Source organism: Hyalella azteca, unplaced genomic scaffold (assembly GCF_000764305.2).
Source record: "Hyalella azteca isolate HAZT.00-mixed unplaced genomic scaffold, Hazt_2.0.2 contig17987, whole genome shotgun sequence".
Taxonomy (NCBI): domain Eukaryota; kingdom Metazoa; phylum Arthropoda; class Malacostraca; order Amphipoda; family Hyalellidae; genus Hyalella; species Hyalella azteca.
In genome coordinates, this window is record NW_025947746.1 from 1 (window position 1) to 11,731 (window position 11,731).

At 37.2% G+C, this 11,731-nt stretch overlaps 1 protein-coding gene and 1 long non-coding RNA gene across 2 annotated transcripts; both read left to right on the forward strand.

Annotated features, from left to right (window-relative positions):
- Window positions 1-24: 24 nt before the first annotated feature.
- Window positions 25-2,795, forward strand: LOC108676950. The gene is made up of 2 exons (XR_001931203.2): window positions 25-912; window positions 2,411-2,795. It is a non-coding gene; the product is annotated as an uncharacterized LOC108676950 (long non-coding RNA).
- Window positions 2,796-7,685: 4,890 nt separating this feature from the next.
- Window positions 7,686-10,676, forward strand: LOC108676951 (ferritin-like). Its single transcript, XM_018165109.2, is given in 3 exon segments — window positions 7,686-7,950; window positions 10,031-10,083; window positions 10,086-10,676. Coding segments are annotated over 3 exon segments (267 nt in total). The 5' UTR covers window positions 7,686-7,848; the 3' UTR covers window positions 10,198-10,676.
- The last annotated feature ends 1,055 nt before the right edge of the window (window positions 10,677-11,731 follow it).

The window sequence follows — 11,731 nt, forward strand, 5'->3', positions numbered from 1 at the left end:
TATATATTTCATTTGGTTTGTCTAGTTAGCATCTCGATATCGAGATGGTTTTACACATATGGATGAACAGGTTTGAGTTTCTTGTGTTACCGCGTCCTTTTCTCGTTTTTAGCTTGAATTGTTTAAATAACTTGATGCATTGTATGCTTCCTGCTGTATGGGGGTGGGTGGGTGACATGCTGACTGCAGAATGAGGTGTCAGACAACATTGACTGTCGTGTGTGCATGAGTGCTGTGTAATGAGTGTAATTGCTGTTAGTAAACATCTATCAAAACAGACCGCAGTCGTGGTACACTTAGTCCAAGTACCATTACGACGACACAAAGATCAACTAACAATTGACTCTCAGTGTGGCTTAAATCAACAGCAGCTATGTATATGCCGTTATTGCGATACAACACAGTTCACAGCCAGTTCAAATTACCAATAATTAAAGCCTGGCATATTTTCAGATCGCAGGGATCAAAAATATCTTCGAAATAGAGTGGTTATTACAGGAATATTGTAACCACGGACAGTCGAGATTATGTGAGCCATTGCTAGTTATTTTAACCTCTCTATCGCATTTTAAGCCTACTGTCTCAATGTTCTCTGCACGCTGCATGTTAGAATAACCTCAAAAAGCTTCATCTTTATTTTCTGAACACGGTAATTTGTAAAGAACTGCATGAACTTTATACCTGTATAGAATTAACATTTATTAATAAAAGACCACTACTAACATGCTGTGAAACGTTTGAAATGTACTTTCGTTCCATGTATCCTGACTTCTTTTCTATATTGTCAGTAATTTGACGATGCAAAAATATAAAATGTGATTTTATCTCTTGTAAAATAATATACCTCTTTTTTGTATTGCTAACTGTCTTCTCCTTCTGTTCCCATTGCTCTAGTGACGACTGAAAGTAAAGGTGGGTTTAGGCCATTCCTGTAGCTTCAAAGATGATTATTGTTTCGTTTTTCTAAGACGCTGTTGTATTTGCCAACCAAACTAACATTAGTTGTGATGCAATCTATTTATTTAATTACGGAGGCATTAGGATCCTAAATAGTTTTGAGAAAGAATTGATTGAATATTTTTGCAAGTACTTTTTTATTTCGTGGATCTTTTCCCGTAAAGTTCTACGTCATCACGTTGTTGTCCTGTCAATGACAATGCCAGCAGACTCTTAGCACTGACAGGGAAATTTTACCGACCTGATTGACTCCGCACTGAAACAATATTAGAATTAGTCTATTTTAGTGCGGAACTATGCAATGCAACAAGGTTTTGAACAATATATATTTTTCTCCATCTCTATTATTATTATTGGTTAAACGAACATGTGTGGATGTTTTTCATTAATTAACTTAGATTTTCCGGGTGAGATGTTGGTAATTTCTAGCCCCGGAAATTGCATCTTTTTCACACAACCAAACTACTTGTCCACGTAGCATCACGCCGTTTTAATCTTATGACATTGGTTTTTAATAGCAGTATAGTATATGCGATGTCAGCTTTGATTTGGCCGTTAGACCTGTCGTCGATTCTTAACGTCGCATAGAGTAATATTCACAGCTTATTGCTGTCTCGAACACGCAACTCATTGCTCCAAGTTTGATACTCGAAACTATAGCCACTGTAGAGGCCGTTATGGAATGATCTCTCAAAGCACGTCAATGTTATAGCATTATTTTCGATGAAAAATAATCCATTTGCCGAGATTTCTCGTTGTAATGCCTGATAAGATAACCATGATTGCCACTCGAGACTATTTACATTGAATAATGACCATGGAGATATGCAGTTCTCTACATCTACAAGTGACATGCCGGTGGTTTAATTATTTACAACGCTTCAATTTAGCGATTTGACCTTTCCTTTTTTCTAGGTAGCTTTCACTGATGTCTTGATCTGGCATATGTGTTTCAAACATATTAATGTGAAACTGGGGAATCACAATGAAATTGTCACACTTAGTAATCCCACTGCCATTTTTACGGTATCTCAGTATGATTTTACTGCTATTTGATGAAGATTCATCAATTCTCATAACTGGATGGATATTAATAAATACTTCTCGTCAATCTGTTAATCACTGCAGGTGCCACAAGATGGCGGGAGATATCAGGCTTGCCAATCCCGCTTATCAGGCTGCGCTGAGAGTGCTACTCGTGTTCCCTATTATATAATAAATCTTTACTAGTTTTATTATTAATTAGTGTTCATCTGTTATTTCAGAGGAGCCAAGCACTGTAAATTAAATTTCCATCCAAATTTTTATCATCTCTGTAATGGCTCCTTTATAGTTCTTGTTAGTACTTCCGTAGATGCAATTAAGGTTTCTTCATGCAGGTAGTGCACATTTAGTTTAAAATCATATTAATTTGAATATTACTTAATAACTTTTTTCCTGTCATATTTTGCAGAGACAGCACTGAAACAACAGTCTGAGATGCTTCTGAACGACATGAACCGGCTTCACTCAAATTCGTAGTCAAATGAGACGCGACTTCTGCTACATCAAATCTGCTAAACCAATGGAACAGAAGTGTTTAAAACCAATTAGAAAAAAAAATATCCGCCAAACCTGCACGGTCGTCGAGTTTAGACATTTCATTTAGATCGTGAAACTCTCGGAATGTAGATTACCAATTAAGTAAGCTCGCGTGAACCCTTGCCATGACGTGTTATTTCATCTTAAGTTATGGGGTTCAATCGTGCTATGTTGACCATTGTTATGGCGTCTTGATTTTATATAGCTCGTGTTGATAGAGATAATTTATTGTTTTTGATAGGTAATGGTTTTCAGTATATGTATCTGTCCATGTGCGCGTTTTATACTTTAAATTTTATTGTCTTATTCAACCGTTTTAAGTATGCGTGAATATTGTTATCTGCATTTGGGAATACTTTTACGTTGCTTCGACTCTACACCAACAATACGCTTATTTTCGTCTCAACGGTTGATGTGTACCATGCAAATAAAGTTATATCGTGGAATCAATGTAGCTACCTAAATTTATTACTGTAGCAATTATATACTAGGTTCAATATTTATTGTCATTTTAGTTTTGGATTTATTTTATTTAGAAAGTTGTCACTGCGTTCAGAGTAGCGCCAGTCTCGAATGTTTGGACGCGCGTCTGGCAGGCGTTCGCCTGGCGTTGTGTCGTACACTCACCGCTATTGCACTCTACCAAGCACCAGCTGTTCACAAAATGCGTATCGTCCTTTTTTCATGAATTTTCATAAAATCACTGATGTATTAAGCTTTTTACGAGTATAAACTCTCCTATCCATTTATTGAAGAGCGATATACGGAATTATGTTTACGTGTATTGATTTTTAGGCATCGCTTCTCGGTAATGTGTGCCGAGCCTGCTACTTCATACGCGTCTGCTTGTTGCCTCTTTGATGGCACAAATTCTCGACGCCATAAAATTGCCCCAATTTTTTTTATGCGCCTACGTCTCGCTATGTACATTCGAAGGATTCAGATGCATAATTTTCAGTGCAAGTTTTTTTTTCTCAAAAATCTATGTGCATACGAGTGAAATGTTTTTTATCAATGATGCTGCAGACTTATTAATTTTTATTTATTTATCAGTGTGGTATTGCTGTGAAGACGTTATTTTTATTATTGCGTCGCAGAATTGTTCCCAATAACATTTCCTAATTGCATGCTTCGCTCAACTTGTGTTTGTCTCTTGGGTTATGCGATCCGCCATATGCAATGTACACATGCTTTCTTATCTCCTTTGTGCGCACGGCACCTGATATTGCGCGGCGCAATAACCTTGGCAAGGTCATATCAGCTCTGTAAAACTTGCATGACGCCCTTTTGCCGCACCAAGCACTGGCATTGCCTCGAGTCGTGTTGCGCGCGCAACCTAACCCCAATATTGCGCCTATAAAACGACCTCTTGAGAAACTAGTCCCAGTTATCAGCAGTGCTTCGATTTTTGCGCTCCACACCGCACTCCATTATTGCAAAGGGTCATTAAAACGCGCTACGCGGGATTCCCTGCTCCAATATTGCCTCAAAAAAACTCTTGCCCACGGCACCCCGAGCACCTACATTGCCTTGACCTTTTGTGACAATATAATAAGTTAGTGAAACATTCAACATATATTGCCAGTCGAACCGTAATTTTATACTCATATTGAAGAATATGATATTAGTTTATATTACAGGCTGTAATGATGGTTTTAATGGCATGTGAGCCAAGTTGAGTGTCATGACATGAGTCATTCCCTGCCGCCGCCATGTTGTGCTCACGTGCTTTGTGAGCTGACGTACGATTGAGTACGACAACAGTCGCAGCGGAAATCCTTATGCAAAACACTTTTAAGGAAAATGTGTATACTCATTAATCATACTCATATGGCAAATATTGTACTCTCATCGCAATCATGCATATTATTTGTGCGATTTTGTTTTCGTCAAGATATTTGACTGTGGCCATTTTGTACCTATAACACCTAGTTTCGTCCGTGTAAATAGTGTACGTAGAACGCATCCATACTTCGTGATTTGTCATAAAGACATTCCTGTACATATCATGCTATGAATAAATGTATGCATAATGTAGCAAAGCAATCATATTTGTCCATTCATAAAGTTCCTCGATCATTAAAAGTTATTTAAAAAATCGTGCTACTCACGATCTTAGTGAATCCATTTAAAGTATTACTATTGAAGGAGATTGAATCCCAATTAATGATACGTTTTTAATGCAATTTTCTGTTCAATTTTCGTGCGACTCATGCAACAGAGTTATGTTAGTATTGCTCTCATGCTATTTATATGAATTTAATTATTGCCTGTACAAATAAGACGTGTGACTAACTTTGCATATGACGTTTGCTAGGAACTCAATGCATCATATAAACGAAGTGTGTTATACCCAGCTTTATTCTACTCCAGATCTGAAAATATTTTTTAGTTTACATAAAATTCTTCATTTAAATTGAGCGTTGAAGGCATGCTATTGAACGTTTTCAATGTCATATCAAAACCTTTGTTTCAGTACTTTATCGAATAGAGGTTAATGCGACACTTATGTATGTATTAAAAAATCAGGTTTCAAAATTCACCCAAGTGAGTTACATAACTTGTATTCGTGTCCGTTGTCATACCATCCACAACCTGCAATACACTCATAGCTTCTTATCGCTGCTTTGCGCACGGCACCTCGTAGTATTGCGCCGCGCAATAGCCCTTGCTGCTTTCAATGGGAACTAATCATATTACATCATCATAAAATTTATCATTAATATTCATGAATTTCTAAATCCATCCGAAAAAAGCGCCTTAGACTTTGTAATTCTTACCTGAGATAAGAACCACACTTCTTACTATATTTTATGCATTTTGTACAGAAGTGAGAACTAAGTTCTTAAAGCTTACGTGTCCGTCAAGTACTAATTTTGATACTCATTTTCTCGTAACGTGTAAAAGTTAGGAATTGCTGACGTCATTCAAGCTTTGTGCAATTCTCTTGTATTGAGTCGTACAAACGTTTTTATTGTATTTGTACATAATTTTTGTAAATAGATGTATTTGTATATCTTATCCATCACTGGTTGTTTCATTACCTATCCAAGGTATATTAGAGTTATTTTAATAATCTCGTAAATTCATGTATATATATTTTTTTGTTTTCCGGATAATATTAACCCTTTACGCCCTGGCGTGACGAATTCGTCACACAGAAAAAAACATCGGTTTTCCAACAATTTCACATTTTCTGTCATTTTGTCGAAAAATTCACAGGAATAAAAAAAGTCTTAGATTTATTTTTTACATATGTGTACCAAGTTTCAAAGTTATCTGTCGGTAAGAGACCAGTAATTTTCGCCCATATTAAATGTTAAAGAACTCCCCCACCCCTAACCCTTTCACGAAATGTCGTCAAGGCATAAATCAACGTACAGAGACGATTTTGGTACCGTTGGATAGGTCAGAATGTCAGCTTTGAAGTGAGACTTAGAACCGAAAAAGTGAATTTTACGATTTTCATCCCAGAAATTCAGGGCATAAAGGGTTAAATATATTACGGTCGTTCCATAGGGTTTTTGAAACAAATTTACAGACCAGCACTTTGTGCTTATATAATAATTTATAGAATAAAATGAACAAAATACTTTGAATGCACCTGCGAAAAGTTCCCAAGCATGCAACTTCTCTGCATCAATAACAAATTCGTGGTTGATTTGGGTCCCTAATTATGTAGCTCTTCTGGAAGCTCTTCAATAGTTAGAGCTTCGGGCATAGAAACTTCTGTTTAACTACCGCTCTTAATTTGAAGCAAATGTTGTTAAAAGAGAAATTACATTCCTGAATGTCGCCTAAGCATTTGCTGAATATAGTGTAACGATTCAGGAGTACAAATCCTTTATATTGGAGCACAAAATATGACCATTTTGACGATGTTCTCGAGGTAGGCTTCAAACAAAAGCCTGACAATCTAAATAGTATCCAGAATAGAATATAGAGTGTCGGCACTGAAGAAATTGGCCCATGACCTGTTGCCGATTCTTGTACTTTGGTCTCACAGTCTCAGATGCAGGTATAAAAAAGCATTTGCAAATCTGCGTCATATATCAGATGTTGGTTTCGTCCTGATTGCCTTTACAATCGTCGTATACGATGGATATTAATAATTCTAGGCAAGTGCTTGAATAACACTGCAAGTTTTCGGTCTTCTAGCAAACTTGATGTAGGAATGCTCCATGGTTGAATTAATACAATTCAACTATGGGAATGCTCTACGTAGATTTTAAAAATAATTTGAATAGATGTGTAATTCTTTGTAATTTCAGACGACAATATATTGGTGCATTATTTGTTTTGTTCATGCGCTTCGCGTGTCAGTCTCATACCTAATTAACTTAATTAATTTTTGGATCATATTTTAATGACCAGAATACAGGCTTATATATATAGTTTCAATTTATGTTCCATCGTGATCCTTGCAATCGAAAATAAGAGCTTATTAGAAAATAGTAACATTCTCAAGTACATCTGAACTGTTCAATCTAACCTCATTTTCGTACGGATAAACACATGACCCCAAACATGATCTCAGCTAAAAAAATTAATTTGCAGTACGAAGAATGCAACTGTTGCCTGTTGGACAAATAAGCCACCCCTACTTCGGTTCGGTGTTAAATCTGACAATGAAGCTGGCGGTTTTTTTCGTTTGCGTTGAATGTCTTGATTGTCGATTTTGTAGTTTGCTATTTAAATAAAAAATAAAACTGATTTGCAAACTTGGTGCACATTATTGGTTAACAAAGTTGAACCCTGTGAGATTGCTCCAGGTTGGAGGACTTCACGTTCATTTGAATTAGAAAAAATTCGAATTAAAAATAAATTATCTGATTTCAAATAAAGCAGAATTATTTTATTCGTAATATAAACGCTATTTTCTGATTACACATCGAGTTTAACAGTAGTTGAATTCAGAACTTTTGAAGTTCATGTTTAAGAAAGATTATTATTAAATATTACTAGTGAAATAATGAAACAGATTTCCGAGATATTGATCGCTACTTTATCCGTTTTTGTTGGGAAATTCTTCCCTGTCTGTAATAAAGCTAAGTTTTCGAGACGATTCCATGTCATGCATATCAAAAATTTTGCCGGCTGTTTCGATTGTCTTTTTTTCCTGCAGCTGGAGCGTGGAAGTATAAAACGCTTTGTGCGCCGCCTCAGCTCATTCTTTACCGAGAAGCCTGCGCAGTAGGTCGTTTGGGTCACCAGTGCGTGGACGTGCGATTTACTTCTAGAGTCTTAGCCGCGATTTACTGCGTAGCGTTAGTTTGTCTTTGAGAATTTCATTGCCTAAAAGTTATCGTCATGGCGTCGATCATCCGTCAGAACTATCACGAGAACTGTGAAGCTTCTATCAACAAGCAGATTAATATGGAACTCTACGCAAGCTATGTGTATTTATCGTTGGTAAGTGGTCTTTCTCTTGGCCTTGATTAGCCGCGCTTGTATCCATGCGCTGACGTTCTTGGTTGCCTAATGCCAGACGCCAGTAGGTAGTCAACGTTGAGCTGGATTTGAGTTTGACATCGAAGTCCGAAATACAAATGACTATTTCGAGGATGATTAGCTAGTTCTATTTAGTAATGTTGGCAGTCAATCATGGAGCTGATACTAGTTATTAAAATTTCTGCTAGTTTTTGTTTCAATTGCAAGCTAGGAATAACCTTCTCAATTTGGAATGGTAACTAATTTACTAAAAAGCAAGTGCATCAGCTGTATATCCCCTTCATGCATTTGTTTACCTATTTTCATTATTGAGATGGCTCTTTTATGTTCTGTCTAGAAAATTTTCTTGACAGACAACTTAATCTGAATTTTGGAGGGATTTGAACTGATCAATAAATGAGTTTCCTAATCTTGAGAGCAATGTAGCATGAGGCTTCCTCCTGTAGCCTGCCTTAGTAAATGGTCTTAGAAATAGATGGATGATACCTAATAGTAATGGATAAGATTAAAGTTTCCTCAGTCATGTTAGTTTCTAATTGAGGACTTCAACTGCCAGAGGCCCAGAACACCAGAGGCAGAGCTACTTTCTACTCTAGGCAGTCCTCTTTGCAATGCCCGTTAATGTTGCCCGTATAGCTATACCAATCACTTCTACAGTTCTACTAGACTACTAGTTCCTGGCATTAAATAGAAATGATGCATGTAAACCAAACTGAACAACTTCTTAATTTGTTGGCTGTTGGGGATAGTTTAGTAATTGTTTAGTAATGTAAATGTACAACCAGTATTGAGTAAGATATGTTCAATGGTAAAAAGTGGTCTGGTGAATGCACTGTGCAGGCATAGAATATATCTGCTTGGTGAGCTGCAACTGAATTTTTCAAGCCATGGTTTTATGGATTTACCAGCCGTGATTCCATTTCTTAAAGCCGTAAATCCATTTTTTGAACCATGAATTCCATATCTTGGCTGCAAAAAGCAATTTACGATGAGTGTTAATGCAGTCTGACGTGGCCAACTATGGCAAATTTTCAACAAAACCTTTAGATTGACTTGTTTAAATTACAATGATTACATTCTGCAGGATATTTTGGCAGGAATGGTAAAGTAATGCAGATTGTGAAAGTGAAAATTTTATGAAATGACTTTTGTGAAGTGCAAACTGCAATTATTTTCAATCTAACAAAAATTTGACATTCATGCCCGGAGATTTCATAGCTACTAAAATTATGAATTAGAGATGCAATATTTTGGAAAAAATGGGACTTTTCCAGCCCTGGGTGAGTGTAGGATCTGTTGAGTGTTGACTTCGTGTAGTAGATGACAGGTGGCAGTGCATATTGGCCAACGGGGAAACTTTGATTCTGTTATTATATTGACAGTCAACTTGACTGTCAATGTCAGAACTCAGAAGTCATTTTGCAAATATGCTTGAATTATGCTAGAACCTAGGCTGTTTTACAGGTCACTGAGGTCAGATCACCTATTTAAAGGTATTGATTACTGCATAGTAACTTTGAAGCTGCTTTGGTCTTGTTACAAAGTAGTAGTCATGATTTTGGTCATAAATTTCTATTGTCCTAGTAGTGGAGGTTGGAACCATACTTGTATTCTCAAATGGTATGGCACTGACATTTAAAGGCTACTTCATACATGTCAAGTTGTGCTGAAAATTCTCATCAAGAATTACAGTTGCTGTTAAGCCTGCTACCATCATCCTGTAGAAACCATCTAGTATATACCTGACCTGATATTTAATACTTTCTAATCTTTGAGAACTTTATGTTAATGACTTGGATCTATATAATTATTAGTGACAAGTTATTAGCTTCTTTTGAGGTAAAAAATTTGAAATCCAATCAACAACAAATCCAAAATGTTGAATTAGTAGCTGCAAACCTATTAGTTAAAGCTCTACTGGAAATATATTGTTGAATGTTGATTCCTTGTAGGTGTTGCACATTCATTTATTCACATCAGGAAATCCTGTTCTTATAATCTTGTTTTGTATGCCATTAAGCTAGAAAATTTCTTTTTGCAGAGTCATTACTATGAGCGAGAAGATGTTGCCCTGCATGGACTGGCTAAGTTCTGTCGGAAGAACNGGTTGAAGCTATCAAGGAGCTCGCGGATATGATCACACGCCTCAACCGCGCCGGCCCCACAGGCCTTGGAGAATACATCTTCGACAAGGAGCTTCGCGACTGATATCTCTACTGAATACTTTTTTTCTAAAATCCTGGACTCTCTATACTTGCGGTTATCACAAGCCTCTCCTTAGGTGCAAGTGAGACGAGGAATGGATCTGTGGCTCGTTCGACCAGCATCTGAATGGAAGTAATGTTGCATAAACGAACCTTCCCAAATTTACATCTTATCCTCGGAATGCAGATTTTTATTTTAGTTTACGTTGGATCTGAGAAGTTGCCTATATATCCTGTTAAATTTTTCAGGAGATTGGGTTTTTCATTCCTTTGAAAGGACTTGAATCGTTTAATTCATTTCAAGCTAGTCAATGACGTCGTACAGACACTTGACACAAGTTGCAGCACCGTTCCTTTGACCTAAGATTAGATGGGTTCGCGTAATTGTGTTATAAGTTTTCTACACTTGTGTTCGTGAATATACTATATACCTACAGCAATAATATTGTTCACCTCTTTGAATCTGAATAAATCACGAAATCAGAACTATTTCCTTCACTGATATAAAGTTTGAGCGAGAAGACGCTAATAGTTCCAAATTATCTCGCGAACAGGCTGCTAGCACTTATAAATGTCGACGTTTACTCCAACACGGTAGTCGTTCACTCCCCGACTGTATAGTGAACGTGGATTCAGTAAAGGCCAAAACATTAAATTTTACAGTGCATGAAAGAGTGAGCTTAGCTGGAAGAGTAACTGGCATAATCGATAGCATGTATGAATTATGCAAATTCCATTCGCAGCAAGTACCTCTACCACGTCGCTGTGAGCATGGTTGAACTGGTATTAGGTTGACCCATGAGCTCATATTTTGCGGATGTAGTTCCTTGTTCGCCTGTGACTTCATTGACAAACCATTCACCGAAATACGAACAAACGAGTCAACCAATCCGTCATGGGAATGACTTGTTCTCGATCTCAGTGACGTAACAAAGCTTAAGTGAAAGACAGAAATCCTCGTGAGCCGACAATGGATGTGAGCATGATCATCGATCGAGGTGTATGCTTTTGCTTGAAACTGGCGAGGATTATAATTCAAGTGAGGGTTCACAAAAGCCAAGTTTCTGATCAGTGAAAAAGAATTCAACTCGTATAGCAGACTTCTTTAATAGTCATTCATTAAAATTCATACGGTAACTATCAATGACAAAAAACGTGTCTAAAATTAATTGCCGATTGTACTAAAGAATCTATTCAATCAAGGGTGCAAAACGCCAACTGTGAAAGCTTTCAAGCAAAATTCGGATACATTCTGCGTGTTCAGAACAAATTAGAGCACTCTCGTTCCAATGAGGCAGACTCCAGTTCCACGTTACCGGGCAAGACCAGAAAAATTAGGAAACCTAACGTGTCGTGTGTATCTGAAGTAGAGCGTCGAGTTCACTGGTAGTTCGTGAAGATCATCGTTTACCATTCACAAGTGAATTACCGTAAGAAAACAACAACGGCGCAGAAAATGATACCACTCAATCGGACGAAAGAAGGGAAACTGGAGTGACAGCGGAGATGTATTTCGCAGAGCTAAGGCAGCTCAGAAC